The sequence below is a fragment of the Euprymna scolopes genome, chromosome 22 (assembly GCF_053919585.1).
Source record: "Euprymna scolopes isolate OS-2025 chromosome 22, ASM5391958v1, whole genome shotgun sequence".
In the NCBI taxonomy this organism is placed as follows: Eukaryota; Metazoa; Mollusca; class Cephalopoda; order Sepiida; family Sepiolidae; genus Euprymna; species Euprymna scolopes.
Genome location: NC_136503.1, coordinates 84,850,724 through 84,877,634, shown reverse-complemented (window position 1 = coordinate 84,877,634; position 26,911 = coordinate 84,850,724). Strand labels below are relative to the sequence as shown.

At 33.8% G+C, this 26,911-nt stretch overlaps 1 protein-coding gene across 1 annotated transcript in view; it reads left to right on the top strand.

The window, feature by feature from the left end:
• LOC145243538 (clotting factor C-like) overlaps positions 1 to 26,911 on the top strand; it is a 43,611-nt gene that overhangs the window by 5,891 nt on the left and 10,809 nt on the right. The window contains exons 2-9 of the mRNA XM_080106510.1: positions 3,326 to 3,464; positions 9,711 to 9,871; positions 11,284 to 11,458; positions 13,510 to 13,605; positions 15,792 to 15,895; positions 17,839 to 17,911; positions 23,519 to 23,649; positions 24,909 to 25,192. Of these exons, the coding sequence (XP_079962636.1) occupies positions 3,326 to 3,464; positions 9,711 to 9,871; positions 11,284 to 11,458; positions 13,510 to 13,605; positions 15,792 to 15,895; positions 17,839 to 17,911; positions 23,519 to 23,649; positions 24,909 to 25,192 (1,163 nt within the window). The remainder of the gene's footprint in view (positions 1 to 3,325; positions 3,465 to 9,710; positions 9,872 to 11,283; positions 11,459 to 13,509; positions 13,606 to 15,791; positions 15,896 to 17,838; positions 17,912 to 23,518; positions 23,650 to 24,908; positions 25,193 to 26,911) is intronic.

Genomic DNA, 26,911 nt, shown 5'->3' with positions numbered 1-26,911 from the left:
CCGGAACCTTAAACTAAGGATTTCACTAGAACTTGTATCATTTTATTTTTTTTTTATTTTAGTTATTTATTAGTTATATATTAAGTTTAGTAATTTTAGTTTTTAATTTTAGTTCATTTTTTACTTATTTTGAACATTTTTACCATCATATTTTTGTCACTTTCAGATCGTTTTATTGTTATCTATTTTATATAAGTTTTTTATATAAGTTTTTTATATAAGTTTTTATATAAGTTTTTATTTAAGTATTTTATATGTTTTTTATATAAGTATTTTATATAAGTTTTTATATAAGTATTTTATATAAGTATTTAATATAAGTATTTAATATAAGTTTTTATATAAGTATTTTATACAAGTTTTTATATAAGTATTTATATAATTATATTATATACGTTTTTATATAAGTATTTTATATAAGTATTTTATATAAGTTTTTAAGTATATAAGTTTTAAGTTTAGAAGTAACATCATGCATTCGCCCGGGCAACATTTTAATACCATGAATAGGTTGACAAAATAATTAAATCGGAGAAAAAAAAAATATCTAATATCTGGAGCGTTTTTTCTCTTGTTATTTAAGGAGGTTAGTATTTGATCAACACTGATGAGACGCCATGATATGAAATACTGTTTTGTTTTTAAAACCCCGAATCAGCTTTTCATGGGAATCAATTGCTTATAATAATATCAGAACTAAAGTACATTTTTCAAAGCAAACTAATGCAATGACGGAAAGTGACTGACTTACAAACATAGGAATTTTCTAACATGAAATAAAAAGTGTTTTTTGTCTGTATGCATACATACGAGGCATCTCCGAAAAAATTTAGAGAATATGTGCCCCCTACAACATCAGGATGATATTCAAGAGCGAGTCAACACTCAGACGACACCTGGTACGAGTGAAGCCCCGCATGGTGGAGAATATGACCAAGAACTGCATATACTCCATCCCATGCAGTTGCAGAAAGGTTTACAAGGGTGAAACATGCCACCCCCTTAAAGTAAGGGTAGAAGAACACCGAAAAGCGGTAACTAAAGGGGAGACGGAAAAATCGGGTATAGCCAACCATGTCTGGATGGAGAGGGGGGACCATCGCCCCCTATGGGATGAAGTAAAAATAATAAACAGAGAGACCCACTGGAAAGTGAGAAAACTTAAAGAAACAGCTCACATGCTCGGACATAACAACCTACTGAGCAAACCAAGCATAGAGCTGAATGCAATTTGGACACCTCTGATAGAGAGAGAAAACCTTGAATAACAACATAGTTTTAACATTAACAAAAACCAACTAAGAATTGTCCTAGTGACATATGGCCGAGTGGTCTTAGACTTTGTATCAAAGTTTACAGTTACCCAAAGGTGCTGAGTTCAATCTTGAATGAAGGCAGTGAAAAAGTAACATTCAAAACAGAGAATCAGCAACTATGTCCCAGAGTCTAGCTGGAGTCCGAACACGGTACCCCCGTAATAATAATAAAGGGTTGGGTTCGAGATTCCTAACAAACGGTTCCCCAGTTTGATACAAAACACCTGATGAAGGCCGACTATAACAACCAAGATGAGGAAGTCAGGCCGACAATCTCAATCAAAAGTGTTTTTGTTATAATTTTAAAGGATGGAAAACTTCCAAGATACTAGCAGTACACGTGTTCCAGCGATATTTGGGATGAAATGATTTAACTATAAAAAATATCCGTAAAATATTTTAGGTGTTAGGATGGAGGATCACTGTGTGTGAATTTTCTGTAGTATCACAGAATTTGAACTGAACGAAACCGATTTTTGCCGAACTAAACCTAAAACCAGAAAATGGGTGTATATAAAGAACGGGCAGTCTGAGAACACTTGATCTTGTGTCTGCTTTGCCACCTCTTAATTTTTGTAACCTGATAGGCGGAAAAAGACGAAAAAGTTGAACTGCTTAAAGTAAAAATTAAGGAAAACTAGTGTCGCTTAAGGAATTAATTAAGAAAAATGAGGGTCGCTTAAGGAATTAATTAAGGAAAACGAGGGTCGCTTAAGGAATTAATTAAGGAAAACGAGGGTCGCTTAAGGTATAAATAAGGTGCGCGTGAAAATGTCTGAATAAAGATAGGGGGATATAGTTTTGAAAGCCGATTTATCATAATTTTTTTTTCGGTTTCCAACTACTTTTTGATTGTGTTTGAAAGATTAAAGACTAAAGTTAATTTCCCAAAGGAAAAAAATATTTGTACACATGAAAAATAAAGTTGTGAAAAATGTTTTCACGGCGAGCTAACGAATTCAACTAAATTTTAAAAGTTAAATTAATTCATTGTAAAAATCCTTTAAAACATAAATTTAGTTTTCTGGTTCTATTTCAAAGATAATTAGTAAGATCCTAAAATATTGAATTAAATAAAAAAAAAACACCTTATTTGTACAAAAATTAGCTTAATTAGCCCCCAAAATTGAGGGATTCTACTCTTCGCAAAATCGCAACAAACGGAAGTTTTGTCAACATCGATTATACGGAAGCCCCAAATCTGAGATCGTCATATAATTAAAAGGAGGCAGGGGGTGCTGGTTTTCTATTTTCCCCAGACGGGCATCCGTACATTCCTATCCTGAACGTTTGTATCATTTTTACCATTTTTTAATTCAATTATGTTTATATGTTCCTGTTTTTAAATTAAAAGTCAAAAAGATTAAGTAAAATTTAAGTTACGCCGGAAGTTTCACATTCATGCAAGTAAATAAAATATTAGAATCTTACATATAAAAATTATGCGAAACCTATAATTAAAAAAAAAAGTAGAAGTATTTTTTTGCAATTATAAAATTTTTTTTTAATGAAAATATTAAATAAACAATACTTAATTCAATGATAATATCGATAGTTTGAAAAAAAAAATTTCTAATTTATTAATACGGATTTAAAGGGTTTTTTTTCGTAATGTTCCTGTAAAAATTAAATATATATTTTTTAATTGTTAGAATTTACGATGTTTTATTTTCATAAAAAAGCAAAAATAAATTTATGCATTTTTTTTTTTACTACTGAAAACCATAACTTTAGAAAAGGTATTTTTTGTTTAACCGAAATAATACATTTCCACTAAAATTTAAATAAAAATAATGGGTTCATTATCTTACGTGATCATTATTTGATAGATACTGAAATTTTCATTAAAATTGGTTAATTTCCTGATTTCTGGTGAATTTTTAAGTAAAGGGAGGGGCCAAATGTTTGAGCATCGGCTTTCATTTTGCACGTACCTAGTATACATTTAGATTGTAATTGTGTTTCTATTACGACGTAAGTAATCTGAAAATTTCCTTCTTTTTTTTCAGCATTGGCGATACACATTTTCTTTTTGGTGACAATAACCGTACTATCAGTTTCTGCTACACTCCCGGGATGTGGTTATATGCTTGTCACATGCCCGTGTGGTGTCGAGTCAAACCAAGAAATCGAGGTGCCCATAAAATTGTAAGTAGAAAAAAAACAGAAACTCATCGTGTAAAATATTATCTTTGTACGCAAATCCTTTCTTGGTTTCATGGTGTTATGCAAGAAAAACTTTTCTTTATTTTTTCAGTCAGTTTCAATTCTTCAAACAGAAAGAAACGTTTACTCTTCCCTTGCGTCTGTTCCATAAACATTAAACGAACGTCATGTATTTTTCGCCGTCGCTAAGCCCGCCAGCCCATTTAATAGTGAGTGCTCTATCGATCGCTCTACGCCTACGTTGTGTTAAATGTGTTGTATTGCGAGGTGGACGTATCCGTAATACACAGTAATCTATATGACGGGTATACATTTATATGTGCGAGTCTAGCCGCGCTGTATATATAATGAAGTTTTCATGTACGTGTAGTTGTCTAGCAGCATGTGTCGTCTGTGACGTATGTGTGTACATAAATGTTCATGGATGTGATTGTGTGTATAACAGATTGAACTATAGTACAATGACGGGACCATAAACATACGCGACTGTCTTTAACAAAATGAGCAGTAACCGCTTCTGTGGGGCTACATGCCTTTGTCCATCGGTTGGTCTTGATTGGCGAGTCTGTAAAAGTTGCGATGAAGATTCATCCCAAGGAACGGCAATCGACACTTGGGTTATATTTTCATATAACTTTTATTTTATTTCTTGGTGTTTCCTGTGTTTGGAGTTACACGCAGTTCCTTATTTCTACATTCTTGTTATTTTCTGTGCCCGATAGTTTCCACGATCTGCAGAGATTATTACTACCGTCGGTTATCTAACCCGACCTAGCTCACTCCTTCCCATCTGTCGGAATCCATACTCGTCTGTTTTCTTACTAACTCTACGTGTATACAAGTTAGAAAAGCATTTCATCTAAGGCATGAAAATTGTTAAACAAACTATACATTACATGAAATAAATGCAAGGTAATTTTTTGATTTAATTTAAATTAAATTTTTATACCTTACTTTGTAAAATTTATAAAAGTGCACTTTGAAGATAAATAAATTTCAAATTGAATCTTGTACCTTTATTTTTAAAGCCTATAGAAAAAACATTTTGTTTAACAATTTTCATGCCTTGGATGAAATGCTTTTCTAACTTGTACCTTATCTTTTTAAGATTATATTTTAAAACTCTCCTTCTTTCTACTTCAGTTTGTATTTCTCCTCACACCACAACTCATTTTTGCAATCCCCTCTTTGTATTATTACAGGTCTGAATATTCTCTTTGTTTCAGTTTGTATTTCTCCTCACACCACAACTCATTTTTGCAACCCCCTCTTTGTATTATTACAGGTCTGAATATTCTCTCTGTTTCAGTTTATATTTCTCCTCACACCACAACTCATTTTTTGCAACTCCCCGTCTTTGTAATACAGGTCTGAATAATGAGAAAATTTGATTTTTTTAACAAAAACTTTAAAATAACTTTTTAGATTAAATTTTTTTTAATTCTTTCAGAATAGAAAATCTTTCAAATTTAATAAGGAACATATTTCATATAGGTTTCATTAACAAATATTCAGTACATAACAAGAAAAATAGAGATGAAAATTCCAAAAGGACTCTATAACTGGTTACGGTCAATAGTAGTCCTCGCCAGCGAACGTCTTTTTTATTGTTATTCTATTATTATTATTATTTAAAACATTTTCGCGCGAGGACTAATATAAAACTATATTTGTTTAAATTTTGACCACGTCACTAACTGACCAACTCTTTTCTTTTTGGCCACGTCACTAACTGACCAACTCTTTTCTACGTCATAAACTCTACCGTGGCCAAAGAAGTCACCTGATCTTTGTCGCGTATTTACATCGTTATTTATGAAAACTAAAATTCCTAAATTTGTTTCAACCAAGTAAAATTTCTCATACATATTTTATCTGTCGTTCCATTTTCCCAAATTCCAAACCCAATCGAAATATCGCGTTTCCGTCAACATTATTTTTCTATTGCATTTTTAGCATTCAAACATCGAGATTTCGAATAATAATAATAATAATAATAATAATAATAATAATAATAATAATAATAATAATAATAATAATAATCTTTAGTTCATTCGGCGACGCCCGGTCGTCCATAATCTAACAAAATGTTCAATATACGTATTAATGCAACTTAGTTGGATACTTGAATAAGTTGTCGATTCTGTCGGCAACTCCAAAGTAAATAAATAAAACCACAATGAACAACATCACATATTTATTAAACACAGGCGTGTAACAATAATGGAAAGTAAAAGAATATCCATGTGTATAAGAAGGATGTTAGCAATGTAGAATACCAGGATGTTAGCAATGTAGAATACCAGGATGTTAAAGTAATGTGACGTATGAAGAAAAATAGGCAAAAGAACGAAGGTCTTATTATAATTATAAATTTTTGTACATTTATTTTTCAAGATCACTCACATAAATCTATGGACTGACCGTTTAATATTATGGAGATAGTAAATATCTTTGATAATTTCAAGAATATGCTCATCTTTATCAAAAAGAAAGCAAACTAAAAATCTTTAAAATGCCGTAAGAAAGAAATATGAAATCAGCTTCCCCCCCCCCTTTTTTCTGCTTCACATCTGACCTGATTTCGTATTCTTGTTTCATTCTTTACGGATTTTTTTATGGCAATTTGCTTTGCTTTTTAGGAAAAGATGAATATATTCTCGAAATTATCAAAGATATTTACCATCCCCGTTATATTAAGCAGTAGTTTCTGTATTTACTGATTTATATATATGAACGATTTTGATAAATCAATTGATTTTAATAAGATCTACGTTCGTTTGTCTGTTATTGTTCAGTCATCATGTCGCTTTAACACCGCGATATTCTAAGTTGCTGACAACTTTTTTATATACTTACATATTGTTTACCAGCAGTGCTTCAATCAAACTACCGTTCTATTTTATAAAAAGGTTATACCGTTTTCATCCGAGACTCATCTGAAAAGCAACTGTTCATCAAACCTGGACTGCAGACGAATGGTGGCGTGTGATCTTTTCAGATGAGTCTTGATTTTGTATCTCCTTTGGCGACTAAGGGCCACGTGTTTGGCGAAGAACCACGGAACGGTATAACAAAGAATGCGTTAAGAAGTCTGTGAAGTTCCCGCAGTATGAATGCTAAATGGTAATTTATGCTTCATCAAAGGAACTGTAAACGCAAAAGTGTACCAAGATATCCTGGAAGCTCATTTACTGCCAGTGTAGGATAACCAGTTTGACAGGGAGGTTACAGACATCATTTTTCAACATGACTTCGCACCGGCGCACAACACCACATCTGCCTGGCTCCGAGAACGATCGATCCCTGTTCTTGAATGGCCGGCGAACTCGCCAGATTTCGACGTTATTGAAGCCTTGTGGATCCAGATAAAGAGGAAGCTCCGCAAAAAAAAAAACTACTACCCTTGCAGCCATGAAGATTGCACTCCAGAATACATAAGCTTCAGTGTCTACACAGAATTGCGAGAAGCTTGTTGACTCCATGCCCGGCGAATTGATGCTGTTATCAAGGCAAAAGGTGCTGCTACTAAATATTGATTAATTTTATTTGTATTTATGTTAATAAAAAAACATTTTGTTTACTTACCTGCATTGTTCTATTAGTTTGAAACACAAAATATTCAAAAACTGACATTGCAATTGATATGAAAAAATTCTGTTGTAAAACAACTATTTCAGTTAGTTTAGCATGATAGAAATATTTAAGCGCCAATTACATCTTACAGATCGTCCTCAATAAGAATTTAGCGCTAAAAAACACACGATGTTCTATTTTTTTGACCAGCACGTTTATATATATATATATATATATATATATAGAGAGAGAGAGAGAGAGAGAGGGGGAGAGAGAGAGAAAGAAAGAGAGAGAGAGAGAATAAATGACAAAAAACTATATTCCAAAATTCATGATGTTGACTTATCTTATAATTTATTCCTTTAATTCAGTTGACTTATACAATTCTTGACAGTATCTGTTTCGTAGCGCAAAATCAATCACTTAATTATTATATCAATCAGTGAATTTATCATGTCCTTAACTCATCAGAAGAAAAACTCAAAATAGTGTAATGGAAACATATTAAAGGTATATGTAGCTTCTCTTCCAATTTTCGGATTTTAATCATGTCAAATAAAACTTCATTTCCTTTTAACGGAGTCATTGTTGCTTTTTTTTTACATGGAGTTCACCACTTATCAAGGCCCAATGGCCCCTCGGGGATAAGGGTTATTGTGTGTACATTAATCAACGGGATAGTGTAGCAATAGTATTGGAGAATTGGTAAGGTGTCATTACTTAGGGGGGAAGCGGTTCATCAGGAATTTGTTTGTGTTGGACTTGAAGACATCCAGGTTGAAGTCGGAAGGGAAACAGGCAAGCGGAACAGAGTTCCACAGGCGTGCAGTTCTAAGGAAGAAGCTTTATTCATGGAATCTACGTTTTGATTTAGGCACAGATAGGGAGTGGGGAAAAGTATTGACGGTGGTTTCAGCTAGTCGGGTGTTTTTGAAAAAGATTGGCGAGGGGGGACCAGAGAATAGAACTCAGACGAGCACTTGCCATGGAAATAACGATAGAACAATGACAGGCTCGCTACGTCTCTTATGTGGGAAAGAGGTTGCAGGGTAGAGAAAAGGGCATCCCCCACCAAGCCACGAAGTCTATTTTGTACTCTGTCAAGGCAGTATAGGCTGTTTTAGCAGCTCCCGCCCAGATGTAGCAGCAGTACTTCATCTTTGGACGTACTTGGCTCTTATATAGATAGAGATTAGTGAGATATCTTCTGAAGCGGTAGAAGGATCCCACCATTTTCCCAGTGACCTAGGCCACATACTTGATGTATGTGTTCCATTTAAGATCAGGAGTAAAGGTCAACCCCAGAAGCTTATCAAAACGTGGGGCCTCCCCTAGACGAGAGCCATCCATTTCAATTGATGCCAGATGGGGATCAGAGCGTTTGTGATGTAGAGATAGGAGCTTGGTCTTAGATGCATTAAAGGTAACCAGCCATCTCTTTCCCCACTGTACCACGCGCTCAAGATCAGAGGAGAGAGAATCAGAGAGAACATCATCATTTACAGCCTTTGATGTGTTGCCATAGATGGTCGTGTCATCAGCATAGATGTCAACGAAAGATTTTAGTATGTGTTTAGGGAGATCATTGATGTAGATCAGGAAGAGAGTTGGGCCCAGTATGGACCCCTGAGGGACTCCAGCATTAATACTGTGGGCCTCTGATGTCTGCCCATCAACCACTACTCTTATGAGCCTATCTGAGAGAAATGACTTAATGATCGAGAAAACATTTCCAGTTATACCGTAGCTGGAAATCTTGTGTAGTAGGCTTTTATGACAAACCTTATCGGAGGCCTTTGATATGTCGAGAGCAATTGCCCTAGGAATGAAGTCTTTGTCGAGAGATGGCAGCAACTCATTCGGGGGAGAACCATGGCTGGCTGTTAAGTTTTTGTTGGAATTTTTAGATGGTATGAATTGGTCTATGCCTACAAGTAACCATTCAGTCAGGTCTGATACTATAGAGGACACACCCTTTTTAAACATGGAATGGAGAGGTAGATCATATATGAATGTACGAAAGCTATCCCAGTCCGCCATAGAGTATCGGTAGACAGTACGGTGGAGAGGTACGTCTGTAGATTTATTATATTTCATTTTTATCTTAACTGATACGACGCAGTGGTTGGAGGATCCCAGAGGAGATAGAACGGAACATGAGCATAGCTCAGGGGAAGTGGATAGAAAAAGGTCTAGAAGGCTTGCGTACTGACCGGTAGTATCGGACACACGGGTGGGCCCGCGGACAATCTGTTGCTATTTCTTCTGATGAGTTTAGGACATGATAGATTCACTGATTGATATAATAATTAAGTGATTCATTTTGCGCTACGAAACAGATACTGCTAAGAATTGTATAAGTCAACTGATTTAAAGGAATAAATTATATCATTATTTTTGGAATATAGTTTTTTGTCATTTATTCTCTATATTGCTCTGTAATTACATTGAGCTTCTTAAATAAGGATTGGTATATATTATAAGAAAATATATTTTGCACAAATATATGATAATTCGAATATATATATATATATATATGTATATATATATATATATATATATATATATATATATATATATATATATATATATATTCGAATTATCAGTCAGTTACTTATACTGTAATTTGAATTTTTTTAAACACTATTTCAGATGTCGAATATTTAGCTACGAACATTTCCCTCCGCGAGCGAAATGTTTACCTTGTGAAAAAATTAATCCAAAACGAATCTGTAATTATTTCCGCTCCTGTTGGGATTGCATCTCAACCAGACGAAGCAGTTGTTCTAATGTGAACGTTGATCCTTCAAAAGGTAAGTAAAACTTTTGCCATAAAACTTGGATTTGTATTGGCTTTTAATCTTCTTCTTCTTCTTCTTCTTCTTCTTCTTGAGGAGGAGGAGGAGGAGGAGGAGGAGGAGGAAGTAACCGCCGCCAAGGATGTTATGTTTTCAATCGAATATTTTTGTCGGTTTGTTGTTATGTTTGTTTACTTTCCCGGTCGTAAAATACGCATAATCATATTTTCATTCATACAGAATTGAGACATGCGCATACGAGTATTATGTTTTTTCTAAGCAGTTCACTTCTTGTAACTAAAGAAATATTCTAGCTGAAATCGGAACTTAAAGACACAGAGTCAACTACGATAACCATTAGGCCAACTTGACACAATCTTTAAAAAGTGTTTTCAAACCTACTTATTCTTAACATAAAAAATCTGTCAGGGACCGTTCGTGCATGAGCATTCATGAAACAGTTGACAAACCGATAAAAATCTGATGACCCTCTACGTACCAATTTTTCAGTTTTAACCCATTAGCGACCCTGTTTTCGAATGAAACCTGATTCAAATTTTCCCCATGTCCGAGCATCTTCCATACCAAATTTCATGTCTGTAGATCAGAAATTCGTTAAGTATATAAGTTGAGAAATGTCCTCACGCACACACATTCTCACTTTTATAGGCATACTAGATGATGTATCGGTGTTGTGTGGTATTAAACTTACCGTTAAATTCCTTTTTAAAAATACAGTTAAAAAAACGAAATAAACTGAGACAGGTGCATGCAAGTATTATGTTTTTCCTAAACAATTTACTTCTTTGTAAGTAAAAAAATTACTGGAGCTGAAATCGAAATCAAAAACTAAAGATAGTGAGTCAAGTATGATAACCATTAGACCAGCTTGTCAATATCTTTAAAAACATTTTCAAACCTCGCGAAACAGTTGTCAACCATATAAAAAACCAATGATACCTAAGTATCAATTTTTCAATTTTGCTTCCTTAGCAACTTATTTTCAGGATGAAAACCAATTAAAAAGTTTTCCACGTTTTTGAATACTCTATATACCAAATATCAAGACTCTAGATCAAAAATTCATTGAGTATATAGGTTAAGAAGTGTCCTCACACACACACATTCTCACTTTTATATATATATATATATATATATATATATAGATAGATAGATAGATAGATAGATAGATAGATAGTTGTTTGGGAGGGCTAATTATGCTATGGTTATTTATTTAAATTTCTAAAACATATTTAGTTAAATAAGATTCGAACACATAAAAAACTGCCTTAGTAATACGTACTCTGCCTATTCCGTTTTTGTCAACCAATCACATGTTTATATTTGTGTACGAACAAACTCGAAAAAAAAAAGTAGACATATTTAACATGGGATTTTTTTTTTGACACTTTTTTTTCTTTTTGTAGTTTCTCGTACGTTTTGTCCACGCCCAATTTTTCTCCATAATGGTGACATAACAGCCAAAGATATGTCCAGCCCAGGAGACGTAATGCATTATAAGTGTCATCATAAGTATCGACTGGAAGGAAATGACACTCGCACCTGTTCACCTGATTTCCATTGGTCCGAAAAACCATCAAGGTAATACAAACACACATATTATATCTATTATTGGTCCCCCTCCTTTTGTCGGGGGACCTGTAAATTCACCCTTGTCCGTTCGTCCGTTTGTCTGTCCGCACTTTTCTCAATAACTACACCTTGAAATCTTTTCAAATTTTGCACAAATATTAAACATGATACGAGTAAAAAAGTAAACGAACGGATTTTCCGGGAAAACTCCGGTTGCCCCCCCCCCTAGGGCTGCCTTTCGGGCTAAAATTGACACTTTTGTGTGTATTAAAAAATTGATGCATTCGAATTTTATCAAATTTTCTGAAAAGTTGTAACTAACTGATTTCTATATAATTTTGTTTGTCTATACTTTGCGATAATTCTTGGGTGTGCCCCAGGGGCTCTTTTAGGGCGAATAAAAACACTCCATTTTTGGGACTATTTTACTATATTTCTCCAAAAGTTTCTGTGTATGTCTATTTAGCTGTTTTGCATGGTGCCGAACTCAAATTTAAATATGTTAAGGTTAAGAGACTTTTGGGCCTAAATGGGAGGGGGTGAAAATGATGGACTTAGTCATTTCTTTTTCTTTGCATAGTGCAGAACTCAAATTGAACTTAGTCATATTTTGATGCCTCGTTCACTGTGCACTCGCGGGGGGGGGGGCATGCATGCTTCACTTGTTATTGTTATACTTAATTGTGTACTAAATGTGAGTTAATCGACGTTTGTTTCTCTAAGGCTTTCTTCCTATATACTTTAGCAAGAACAATATCCGTCCTAGGACAGGTAAAATTATTTTACGAACAGAACTTTTCTGCACCACTTTTATGTCCAGTTACGAAGATAAAAATCAAGACATAACGATACTAAGTCTTACCTCTAGAATTCTTATTCTAATATGAATAATTAAGATAGTGGATAATTCCTCAAATTTAATGCTTAAGTTTAAGGGGTCTTAAGAATAAATTGAAATTCAGAGAATCCTGCTTAATTGATGTCTAATGATCATGAGTGAAATATAATGCAAATCTGAAATATTTGAATTTTCACATCGGAGCGTGTGCTGATATTATACCTCTAAAACCTCTGTAAATTGCTCCAAAGAGACTGGTCTTCAATAAGAATTTATTAATTAAAGTCTAATAATTATTCTTAAATTTTCACAAATATTGGAGGTCGAAATTTCCATGAAGAATTTTCATCCTCCCTTGCCCCTTTTTAATTTAAACTAAATTCAACTAAGTATGGCCCACATTATCCATCGTTTTGCCTGTGTCTCAAAATTCGCAATGATCGCTTAATTGTTTAGGAGTGAACCCTGTACATACAAATATATAAAAATTACGCTGAACTATATACTTTAGTTCTGGGATTGATTTATGTATATGTATACACAAAACACACATGAAAATTAGATGGCAAAATAATATATCTATTTACTTTTATTAATAAGGAATAATAATAAATAATAATACCTTTTTATAATAATAATAATAATAATAATAATAATAATAATAAGAAGAAGAAGAAGAAGAAGAAGAAGAAGAAGAAGAAAGATAATATAGAAGATAGAAGTAAAAAAAAAAATGGTAATACTTGTGTTGTATTCACTTAGACGTGCATCCGGCGTCCACCAAAGCGGAAGTTTCTAAGGAATATCAACTTCAAAGTACAGTAATATTAACCAATAATTTTATCGAGACACCATCTGTAGGTGATTGCCCGCACGGCTGATACAACGCTACACTTGCTCTTTTTTGTTTCTAAACAGTTTTGTTTTCAAAACAGTACAATTATTCACAGTTCCTGTGCTGTGAAGACCAGCTTCTTAAGAATATATAACAAAAGAAAACGTTTTTGTTTTTCATTTAACCTGAATAAAATGTATATCCTTCGTGTTCTGTGATCTTGTACATTCACATCCATTGCTTTCCTGCGTCTTGTAAAACTTCCTGCCTTTGTAATAATTATTTTTTGTTCTTGTTATCTCCTTGAGTCAAATAGCTTCATGTCTTGTCTGGAGCTATTTCATAAACAAATTCAGCCAAAAACTAAAACTTATTTTTGCTTTTTAGATGCGTGAGAAAGGTTACATGCGACACTCCCAAAATGCCCACCAACGGGCACATTGGAGACGACAGCAATAAATACGATTTTCAATATCTCGAAACGTAAGTAAATAAAGGAAATTCATTAGTGTTTTTTTTTATTTGGTTATTGTTTTTTATATTTAAAAAAATGTCTTTATTGTCTAGTTCTCTTTTTTTTGTATTTTGTATTGATTTTTATTCATGGTTTTTAGACAATTATGTGAAGGGGCAAAACTTTTTCTGCCTAATTCATTTTAGTAAAAAAAATGATAATTAACCTTGTTTAAAAAGCATGTTTTTTTCTTAAAAGTCATAAGGGTACTGTTTTTATCCTGACTTTAACGGGACCTCAAACAGGACAAGACAAAAAAAAATGAAGACGCAGAAAGCTTTAAATAGAGCTCTTCTAAAGTTTCGTCAGATTATTGAGAGTAAAATCCTAACTTAAAAGCAACCTCGTCCAATTTAATTCAAGTGAACTGTTTTGCTTCTTTCGTTATTTTATTCATTAATTTTATCCCCTTTTTATCCCCCGACAAAAGAAGAGTGGACCTGTAAATTCAACCTTGTCCGTTCGTCCGTTCGTCTGTCCGCACTTTTCTCAATAACTACGCCTTGGAATTTTTTCAAATTTTGCACAAACATTAAACATTATGTTTAATGTTTGTGAAAAAAATTTTTTAATAAAAACGCCACAGAACGGATTTTCCGGGAAAACTCCGGTTGCCCCCCTAGGGGTGCGTGCCTTTCGGTTTAAAATGGCTAAAATTGACACTTTTGTGCTTATTATAAAAAGATTGATGCCCTGGATTTTTATAAAACTTTCTGAAAATTGTAACTAACTGATTTCTATATAATTTTGTTCGTTTATACTTCGCGATAACTCTTGGGTGTGCCCCAGGGGCTGTTTTGGGGCTGATAAAAGCACTCCATTCTAGAGATTATTTTACCATATTTGTCCAAAAGTTTCTGTGTATGTCTATTTAGCAGTTTTGCATGGTGCTGAACTCAAATTTAAATATATTAAAGCCTTGGGGACTTTTAAGGCTAAATGAGGGGGGAGGTGCAAATGATGGACTTAGTCATTTCTTTTTCTTTGCATGGTGCAAAACTCAAATTTAAAAATGTTAATTCAATAGTTTAAAGTCTCAAAGTTACTTTCAAATATCTACAACTACAAAATATTTCAACCATCCTTCCTTTAATCTTATAGTTTTTTAATGGCTATCACAATAACCATACGAAATTCGAAAGTGATTTTGAAACGTTTCAACCAATGTATAGAAATTATTTCTTTCTGGCTAGAATTAAAGTGAACCAAAGTCAAATATTATGATTCTTGTTTAGAATTCTTTCGGTAAAAATTGATAATTTCGTTTATTCGAACTACTATTCTCGTGTTAAATGGGATGAGTATTTTATTGGCTTCTTTGTGAGGCGGTGTGAGGGTAATTTTTCAATTTTCTCCCGTACGCATACAGTTAAAAGGAAAAATAATAATAATAAACCATAATATTAAAAAAAAAAAAACTCATTTAAAGATTTATTTGAAAATTTTGAAAATTAATAATTAATATATAGGATGACACTTGTTTAAATAGTATGAAATTTCAAATTTTAATAATAATTGAACTTGAAAAAAATCATTTCCTTTATTCCTGTATTCCGCGTCGAGGAATCATCTCTTTTGTCCAAATAGAATATGATTCATTGTCCTAAGGAAAATAAAATATAGTCACTTTTGGACCATTTTTTTTAATTCCCTGTGCAAGTAGGTACAACGCATCCGCTCGGCATCTATTAGCATAAAAAAGAAAATAGTTATTTACCTACTTCCGGTACTTCTGGTTGTGTCTTTAGACTTTATTCCGTGACATCAGAAAGTTACGTGACTTTAGTGCAAAGACCATTTATGTAGGTCACGGTATAGCGCTAGTGGGAGTTGAAGAGGGTATTTAAGTTGGGAATGGTAGCTAGATATTCAAAATGAAGAGCAATTTAATTTTAGATGCAGTTTTAATGAGAAGACAAAATCAATTTCGTTTTGTTTATACCCCTAATAAATTGCATACAATATCGAGTGAAAACTGCCTTAACAATGTTTGGCTTCTGACAAGTAATAAATCTTACTAGTGTCTATAAGTCTCCATTATTCTGCACACTTTAAACTGTTCGTTCTTCCTAATACTAATCCGTTGTTTGTTCTTTCCAACCGGGTGTGATACTTTATTATGGATGCGACATAATCTTTCTTTTCTATATTTTAGTGTAACATATCAATGTGATAAAAGATACATTCTAATTGGATCTGCTCTCCGAACATGTTTAGGAGACGGAACTTGGTCAGGGTACATGCCTATATGCATTCCAGGTAAGAATAGTTTTCTCCAATTTTTTTTCTTAAAGGCAACCATTAAAAGTCACGGTAAAAATGTTTTTTCTAATGTCACCGAGGCAAACACTTTTTATTATTATTTGTAATTAACTTATGATTCCTGAATGATCCATATGTTAGCAACAAGATCCCCTCACCTTGTGAGGTTAAAAATTGGGGAGGGGCAACGCTTTTACCGTGACGTCAACGGGATTGCAAACATGGCCAACCAAAAAATGAAAAGGTCCTTTAAAGATTTGTCAGAAAATTGAGAAGAGAAATCTTGGGTTAAAAGTTTGACTATCAAATAAATAATTCTTTTATATATACTAGCAGACCAACCGGCGTTTCCCGGTCTTAATGTACGCTTAAATAATTAAAATTTATGCAGATTTCATATTTATTATTATAGAGCAAATTCTCTATTGATTATTATATTGTACCTAATATATATAGTAATGATTTCAAAAGTTTTTTTTTAATTACTTTGGCACCATAAGCTGGAATCAAAACCAAAATATGTAGTGCTGGAGCATTAGTCATTACTTAGCGCTTCAGCCTTCGTCGATACTGTCTGAGCTATCGTTAGATGGATAAAAAGGCTAAAAATTAAGCGACTTCAAGATAAAAAATGTATATGTACACTTGCTCAGAAGATACGCGATTTATCCCTACCAAGTTTTAAATATCAATGCCAGAGCAAGGAAAAAAAGCTCAACTTTATAGATATATACGAGATGCCTTGAATAAGTTTACAAACATTTTTGTACAGGCATTTAAAATTGTCATAGACTCTTGAAAATTCGGTATGTTATTGTTATATATTTTATGAGATGACTGACCAATTTTTATGAGTTTGTGTTCAAATGAACAGCTACACTAGGAATTGGAATATACAATACTAAAGTCTGATTGTCACAGCTAGTTAGTTTCTAAAATGCAATTTGGACGTGAGGACACTTTAGATATGCAATAATATTCTGTTTTAAACTTAGAAAAAAATGTCACAGAAACGTATGGAATGCTTCAGACTGCTTTTGAACCATCTTGCATGAACCGAGCATCAGTTTGGAGTGACACCAGAGATTCAATGGAAGCAGGGAGTCTGTGAAAGATGACGAGAAGTGTGGGAGGAATAAGGAAGTCAGAATACCAGAGTTGATTGGCCAAATAAAGAATTTTATGGAAAAGGACCGTCGTGCGTTTATAGAGACAACAAGTGCACTGTTTGATGTCAGTACAATTATTCGTGAGGAACTGAAGATTGTAGTGGATTTCCACGGGGACTTCCAGAAGTTTTTGGAACGGTGCAAAAAGTGTATTACAGCTGGAGGAGATTAATTCGAAGGGGACTAGAGTTTCATGTGTGTACAATAAAAATGCCCATACGAAAAAAAACGTCTGGAAACTTGTTCAAGGCACCTCATAGATAAAAGTCAAGTTTTATATGTGCGTGATAGAAATTAACAACGGTTACATTGTTCACAGAATCAAAGACACCATTAAAGTTTTCCTTTCATTCCATCTTGAGTCACTAGAAGAAATTATTGGTTCGATCCATAAATAATTGAAATGTATTAGAAGGTAAAACGATTATATAAAAAAGAATAGTTGTTGGTCGTTTAATAAAACAAAAATATATTGGTGAAAAATCTTTAAACATTTAAAGAATTATTTTTTATATTTTAAGATTTAATATAATTAAAAACGAATTTATTTTGATTTTTTAAATTTAAACGTAAGAATAACAAGTACAGCATAATCCCGTTAACACTTTTTATTGCTTGACCTCATATTACAAATGTGATTTTTAATTTTTTTCTTACAAGGCAAATATTGTAAATGACTAGATTTGAAATTATTTTGCAATAGCAATATATCTCCACCCGAGTAACACCGTGTGAATACTACTAGTAAATTACTAAAATTGTTATTTTCAGTCGCATCCTGCCAAGATCCCGGGGTACCGAAAGATGCTAGCAGGGTTGATAAAAGGCCAGACGACAGCGAATCGTAAGTCATGAAAAAAAGATATTTGTTATAAATTTCTGCATGTGTAACTGTTGGGGAAACAGGAAATTGGAAATTAATTCCAAAGGCAAGCAGTCATAGCAAATGATCTATCAGTAGAAGATTTTTGGCATCTAAGAACCTCTACACTGAAGGGGGGGTTGCTAGTCAAGGGTATTTTCGTTTAGTGATACAAGTGTAGCAGATTTCTAGCACAATTTAGTTTTAAGAAATTTTTCATTTAATCATCTCTGTTGATTTGATGATGTCCGCTTCGAGAATACCCAGGTATTTATAGTGATCACGTTCACCAACCGCTCTTAACACATTTTGATTGGGTAATTCTATGCCTTTTGTTACTATTATTTCTTACTTACGTGGAATTCTCACACCAGTCATTACAAGTGATCGCGAGTAAGATAGGAAATGTTTCCTGGAATCTGAGAGATAACAAGTCTCCTCAGATTTCCACTACTGTTCGCTTATTTTAATCACAATTGTAAACTCTTTATTCTAAAGTCAGTCGTTTACCATCGGGTCCCCTCTAATAATGGCTGATAGCTTTCACTAAATTTTGAGGTACAAAAGCCTCCTCAAGGTTCCGATACTTTCTGTACATTTCCAGTCGAGGTCTGGATCAAGCTTAGCCGCAATGCCATTTTCATTCTCTCAAACTATTAAACACCACTTTCTCTCGTACCATAAATGTTGCGACTCTTTCGAAGGGATTGAAGAGACTGTATCAGATTATAGTATTTCTTACATGTATTCTCAGGCAGTTTTAGTCTCTTTCAATTCGTCTATGTCTATACGATCTATATTTATAGTCGTGCTTACAAAATGCGATTTCATTACAATATATTACAACTGATTGTTCAGCATCATCTGGCAAAGTAAATTGATTTCTGCACTGTAGAATTTTTATTAATATTTCATACGTTCACATCAATGTGTGTAATCATTGTAATTCAATATTTAATTCCAGTTTATTTTATTCAAATGTTCAAATTTAACGGAATTGTTCCTAGTTCTTCTATACTTATTGACTTTGCCAAGGTAGATGTTATGTTTTTGGTCAAGTTCATCACCATCTTTAGTTGTACATAGTCTTGCATCGACACTGCTTGACCAATCATCACCAAACTGTGGTCAATCTATCGGTCATAATCCAACTTAAAATTGATTTAATTTTTGTATATCTGAATCAAAGTTGCATAAAAAATAAATCACATTTGGTGATAACTTTGGTTTTGCTCACCATAAAGATTCACTACTTGGTCCATATTGTAGTTAGTGAAGTTCAGCATTGTATAAGCAATTGTCAAGTTCGATCAAAATTGAAATTTCATGGAATTTCAACTTCTGATTTTGTCAAATTTTATGTATAGATCTGATTAAGTGCAAAATGTATCTTTTCTGATAATATACTTCATCTTTTCTGTCTTCGACCATTAAGGAAGAAATCTTTCCAGACTAAGTCAATTTTTTATTTTTGTTCCAATCCAACGATCCTTGTTGTATAGCTGGTTTTTCTCCCACATTGAAAACTGGCCTTGTGTCTAATTTTGTCCTTGTGCGAAATAAATAGGAAGAGTGATCAATATTCAAAATATAAAGGAAAATAGTTTTTATTATCAACGTTTCCATGACATAACTTTATGAATACTTCACACACTAGGGAAAAAATAATGACCGTATAAGAGTTTTGCATGTTCGTACGTTGTCAAGCGAAGGTATGCTGCACCACCACTGACTTATGTCCTTATTGGTATCACGGCAGCTTTTTAATGTTTCATATTGCTTTTAGTTCTCTTTTACGTTGATTGATTTAAATTAGTTATCCTCTTCAGCTCCACTCTGTAAACTGCTGCAACAGTGATGAAGTCTATTATTTAGTTTTTTCTTTTTAATTTTTTCTTGTCTATCAGTAGGCCTCGTTTCATGTATGTACCTTTTCTATTTTTATGCGTGTGGGGTCGTGTATTTTCCAATACCAGCTCCATTTTGTGCCTGTAAAATTTTGCTGTATGTTGAAAATGTAGGTATTTGCACAGTTCCAAGTAGATGATCTTCCCAATATAATCATCGTATTCCTTTGAATGAATTATGTGATTTACCATTCCTCTCTTTTTCTTATATTTTTTCATGTTAGTTTTCCCTTTGTCTGATAGTCGGGCGTTTATTTTTATATTTTGCAAACACAACCTCTAGTTCTCACGGTTCAACAGGTCAATTCCACTCTGTACGGTCTCGTCTAATCATTTGCTGACCGATATTTCTATGATTAAAGACATTAATGCTTCTGCAATGGGTTATCCAGAAAAATAGAACACTCCACATGAGCATACCAGCATAACCAATCCGTCCTGATGATCACTTCCATGCTGGGCAAATGTAGTGCTTTCAGCAAACCTCAAACTTTGCTTTGGTTTTAATCAAATTTTCCATTGCAGATTAATCCGAGCATGGATCTGTTATTGCGATGTAGTCAGACGAGACAGGGCTCACCATTCACTGTCATATGACATGACGCCCCTATACAATTAGCCGTAAAGTGGAACATATTGTTTTAGAACGTAAAATATTTTCGATTGTGTCGTTTTCTGTGGCTGTTAGTAATGATCCAATTTCCTTTTTCAGGTGTCCTTTTCGTGGCCTTGCCCATGTTTTCCTATGTGCAATTTCTTTAGTCTGTCTTATAAGTAGTCCATTTTGTGTTGTTATGATTAGCCTCTATATTTTATGTTATGTATTTCTGTGAATGTTTAACTGCATTATCTATGTAATCTTAAGTACTTATCAGTTTTCCTTCTTTCCTTTAGTTGATCGGTATAATCATCTATATACAAATGGCCATGTATTTTTTTTTACTAATAAATCGCCACTTATTAAGACACGAGGTCACCTGATGATGTGTTAAAAAATCGTTGGAGGATGATCGCCTCCACAAGATGATCGGAAACAATGGGCAGAACATTACTTAAGGAGAACGGCTAAACAAGTGTTTGTTAATATTAGATACGATGAGGACCATGCAGTAGTTGACTGTAAAGCCGGCCCGTGTTGTATTGTTTAACAGGTTGGATAGTCTAGGAAAGAGACTTTGTTTATAGAAGTTTTGTTTGGTTTTTGGTAAGGAAAGAGTGAAAGGAAAAGTCTTTGTTGTGTTTTTTTTTTGTTGTTTTTTTACATCGTGGTCAACACTTATCAAGGCCCGGAATCCACTCAGGGATAAGGGTTATTGCAAGTACAGTACGTTAGTGTGGAGATTTGATTAAGTGTTTACTTAAGGGGGCGGTTCATTAGGAATTTGTTAACGTTGGACTTGAAGACATCCAGGTTGTAGTCAGGTAGGGAAGCAGGCAGACGGAACAGAGTTTCACTGGCGTGCACTTCTAAGAAAGAAGCTTTGTTCATGGAATCTACGTTTTGATTTAGGCACAGATAAAGAGTGGGGAAAATTTTTCACAGTGGATTCAGCTAGACGGGTGTTTTTCGTGAAAGATTGGCGAGGGGGGAGCACCTGCCATGGAAATAACGATAAAACAAGGATAGGCTCGCAACGTCTCTTCTGTGGGAGAGAGGTTGCAGGGTAGAGAAAAGGGCATCCCCCACTAAGTCACAAAGTCTATTTTGTACTCTGTCAAGGCAGGATAGCTAGTTATAGGTAGAGGAGGTTTTCTGTGACTGCTTTATAAAGGGTACTAGATGTTGTTGCTAAGTTGAACATCTATCATGAATATAACGATAACGATACAGTATTTTATATTGAATATCACAAATATGCATCATTGTTTGCAAAAGTGGAAATAAAAAGTCTCCTCGGTAAATTTCTCTTTATAATCTAATCTTTCGTTCAGACGTCAGTTCTTGTCTCTATTCTTCTAGTTCTTTTCTTTGTTATTTTGTATTTAAGTATCCGATAATCCAAGTTTAGGGAATTGTGTTATACGGTTTTTTTTGTTATTCCAAGCCGTGTTTCTGTTTTACTATTCTGTTTTTGTTGTTTTTTGTTTTCGTTTTTTACTTTCTTTAGTATCTTTTCATTGATGTTTAGTAGATTATTTGTCCATCGGCTTCCGATATCTATTTTGTTTCTCAAAAATAATTTCCCACATACTTAATATACAGATTATGGGTGTGTAGTTGTTTGGGATCGTTTTATTCTTAACGCCTTTTTGAAGTAATGTAACTCTCCTTGTAGATATTAACATTATTTATTCACTGGGAGTTTTTACACGAGTCATTATCATAGGTGATAACAAGTGGTGTTCCCCGAAATCTAAATGATAACAAGTTTCCCAATATTTAAGTATTCTCCATTTCGTTCGATAATCATTGCAAATAACCTTATTGTATTAGGTCATCCCATAAGTTCTGTTCGAATTTATGAATAAAGAAAAGGAGTAACCAAATGTTACATTTTATTAAAGATTTAATAATCAATATACTTTCCCTGATTATCTATAACTTCCTTCCATCTGTTAACAAGCTTATTAATTCCATCAATGTAAAATCCTGTTGGCTATGATTCGAAGAACTCACAAATGTCAGTTTCAGCATCTTTCTGCTTTATAAAAGCCGTTCCTTCCAAATGATTTTGTAAGCTACGAAACAAATGGTAGTCTGAAGGAGCAAGGTCAGGAGAATAGGGTGGATGAGGAATTTTCTCCCAACCAAGTTCTTCGATCTTTTGTGAAATGATTCTTGCTTGTGGGGTCGTGTATTGTCCTGAAGAAACATCACCCCTTTTCGATTCAATAGAGCATGTTTTCCCTCACAGCTTAATTACAAATGCTCTAATTGCTGTCAGTAGATTTGAGCATTAATTGTTGCATTAGGTGGTAACAATTCAAAGTGGGATATTTCTGGCTGCTTCGGCTGCTGAGTTTCCTTTCTTGAACTCATAAAACATTATATGCCTCAAATGATTCTTAGGCACTTCCATGTTAGTAGAGTTGTAATCAAGCAAATTTAAAATTTATCGTTCTGTGAAAAAAATCTAATCAGTTAAAATGCATCTAAACATAAAAATGTAAAAGAAAAATGCACAATATACACAATATTTTTTAAGTTTCGTTCAATTTAAAAACAAAGGTAAAAATTCGGATAGAACTTATGGGATAACACGATAACAGTAGATTACTATTAATTCGCCACAAACAACTATTTTTAAACTTATAAAACTTTAAAAGAAAAACGACGAAAAGATTTTATTGCTCTGTGCCCTTCCAGTTGAAATCTTAATGATGTTCTCTCTTTAGTTTTTCCATCCTTCTTGACCCGTCATGATAATTTTGTGTGGTACCATTATTATTATTATTATTATTATTATTATTATTATTATTATTATTATTATTATAAGAGTATTTCTTGTTGACATACCCGTTTCATGATGACCGTTGAGTTTACATTGGTTCAAAACATTCTCTTCTTTGGAGAAAAGGCCGCATTCGTCCAGTGGTTGCTTTTTCTTTGGGCGTAATCCGTCATCAGTGGTGCTGGACAAATTAAACTTCTCTCCATAAAGAAAGGAAACAAATAAATTCTGCTGAGAGTTGCTAAGGGTTTTATTTAACTCACACAAGAGTTTTGCGTCTTTCTTTTCAGAAATTCTCCTTTCCCAGTGGGTTCAACTTTGACTTACAAATGTCCCGAGGGATACATTTTATATGGGTCAACTGTACAGGAATGCGTGGCTGGTGGCCAATGGCGAGGAAGACAACCGGCTTGTGTGATCGGTGAGTTGAAGTAGCATATATATATATAATCATTCAAACACGGAACTGTTTGAATATATGGCTAAGTGCCAGTTTTAGTCCTTTAGAACTGCTTTAAAGCTTCTCTGTTCATTCATTTTTCGACTAAATTTCAAACAATTATTACAGTTTATAGATCACCTTTTCATGTAAAGAAAAAAAAATTTCCATTTTCGTTCAGTAAAACAAAAGTATGATGAATTTACTGGTGTTGAAAATCGTAAAATAAAACGTAAGGAAGTGAGCGACGTTGTATTTATGACTGGTTTCTATAGCAACCACGTCGCTTCAGCAACGACTTTTTCTATCAATTCACCGCTCTTGCGAAAAGAGAAGTAACAAGTGAAACAGAGAGAATGAATGAATGAATGAATGAATGAAAGGGATATAATCGGGGCGATTTTATTGAAAGCAGACAAGTGCCATACATTGTTATTATATATGTGTATGTCATGTTTAGGGGTGGGGGCAAAAAAATGAGACTGAAATTAAACAAAGAACAAATGAATTTACTGGAAGCCTGGAAAAATCATGGATTACAATAGAAAAATGCAAGCATGAAAAGTAATATGGTTAAGCTTTAACATGGAAAAGTAAAGGACTAGTTGTTAAAACTGGAAAAGAAAAGGACACGATATTCTAGTAAAAAAATATAATAAATTTATAACTTAAAATATTGCAGCATAAAGAGTTATTTTTAAAAATTCAATTTATAGCATTATATAATCAATTCTTAATCTTGGTGGTATTTACAGCAGCTTTATTCCGGATGTTTTCCTCTGGTCGTAGATACGTATTATCACCATTTTTACCCCCTCTACTCGAAACCATAACGATGTGAAAACCGTCCCTGTTCCTCTCTCGACTCCGACTGACTCAACTAATTTCCACTTATTGTAAAAGTACCCTTTTTTAAATAACGTCATTACTAAACGTTATTAAGATAATCACCTGATGTTTTTACATGTCATTATTTCTAAGTTGTCAACTAAATTGTTATGATAACATTTTAAAGCTACATTTCTAAATTAATATAAATAAATATTAATTCTAAATATTTTGCTTATTCTAAAACATATTTTATCTGACAAAACTTTTTGCTTGAATAATCATAATAATCGCCGACTAGCACTCTTTTGGTGTTGCCCTGCTGATATCTAACAGCACTAGTATATATAAATATGCAAATGAATGCACATTTTTTATACTTATTTTAAAACACCTTTTTTTTTCTTTGTCAGAATGTGGTAAAGTTTTCCGCTCAGTAGCCCAACCGATCCTGAATGGTGGAGAGTTACCCCGTGAGTTTCTACCTTGGATGGCGGCCATTTCATTACACAGTCTTGGTGATAAGGACATCACATGCGGGGGCAGCCTAGTCAGCGAACGAGTGGTCGTCACTGCTGCACATTGTGTTGCCATCAAGGGTACAACCGAGACATATTCACTGGACAGACTCTCCGTCTATCTAGGCAAACTTTATCTAAACCATGCAAGGGATGACCAGATTGTACAGAGATTTGAGGTAAATTCATTAAGTTGTTGTCGCAATGTCCGATCTTATAACAAAACTAATACGAAAATAGGAAAGATAAAAACAGGAAATTAACTGCCTCCACCAAAGAGGTTATGTTTTTGATCAAACTTGTTAGATTGTTAGATTGTTTACAATTAATCTTACTCTTTGGCTGCCAGACATAACTAACAGACATGGATTACTATATTTAAAAAGACAATGTAAGATTTGTAAATCATGTTTTTGAATTTTTTTAAATGGGGAGAGATCATTCGTATTTTTTTTTTTGACTATTCGAACTACTATATAGTTTATAGGGTTTAAAAATAGGATTGAATGCACAACGTTTCGGTCGATGTAACTTCCGACCATCTTCAGATGTATCTTGTTTAACTTGGAAAACTCGAGAATCTGCAAAGAATTTCGAACAAAACGCTTTATTTAATCTACAAAAGTAGGATACCCTTGTTCTGTCAGCCATAATTTGGTTGGTTGGTTGGTTGTTTTTGTTTTACGGCATATCAACCCTTTTCGGAAATGCCGAATCCAAAGATTTTGAAGAAAATTTTTTAATAGAATATATTTGTTGTTTTCAATTTAATTTTTATTTAACCCATAGTTGGAACCCTAACAGGTACTACCACAGAGTGGGCCTGGGAGCAATGGTAATTAAAGAGTGGCTCCACACTCCCCAAAAGTCCACAAACTGGGGCCTCACCACTGGATATAGTTTAAGGTCATATCCAGGACCCCCATTGAGAGACTTTTACCCTCTGCAGAGGGGCAGTCGGTGTATTCTAATGCCCCACCGACAGGGCCGCCTAATTTGGTAGAAGTAATTCACAATTATATCGTTAGTGTCGCTCGAACTGAGGGTTGAACTTTCAATCGCCAGAAAAGTGTAATTTACGACGGAATTTTACCAAGTACTTTATCCACTATGCCACGAATTACTTAGGATATGGCTAATGAGACAAGAGTATGCTACCTTTATGGATTAAATAAAGGATTCCAATCAAAATTTTGTGCAGATTCCCGAATTCAATAAAATGATTCTCAAGTTCGACAAAATACACATGAAGAAGGTCGGAGGTTACATCGGCCAAAATTTTGTGCGAATAACACTCAAAATGAGAACAACTCTCCGAATAATTAAAAAAATATGAATTAATAAAAATCGCGTTACCAAATTAGGTCGAAATATTGACTATCGTCTAACTTTGAATTAATTTAATTTTGGGATGTTTATGTCAAAAGGCAAAATCGAGGTCACAAAAAAGGTGCAAGTCATACCTTTGACAGTAACTTCCGTTCTGTTAATCGTAGACCCGCTATGTGGCCCATACTGTAGTTAGTGAACTTCCGCATCCTTTATGATCTTGATCTTGAAAGTTCAATTACGATTGAAATTTTGACGCAATTTCAACTCCTCATTTTTTTATGTATGGCCCTTTCGTTCTTTTATAACAGTAACTCCATGCAAAATTTCGTAAATAGTTTGAGTTGTGAACGTTTTCATTGCATAAGTTTGAGAATACTTCAATCCATACCGAGAAAATAAGGTTGAGATAAGACTCTGACTCATCCTCATATTGTCAGACGATCGAAAGCGGTTTCACAACTGATTTGTGTTCTTGTTAAATATAAAAAAAACAAATATCCAGTTTATTTGCACATCAGCAAATCTGAATTGTTTAGAGTCGCTATTTGCTCACTTGCATCGCACAA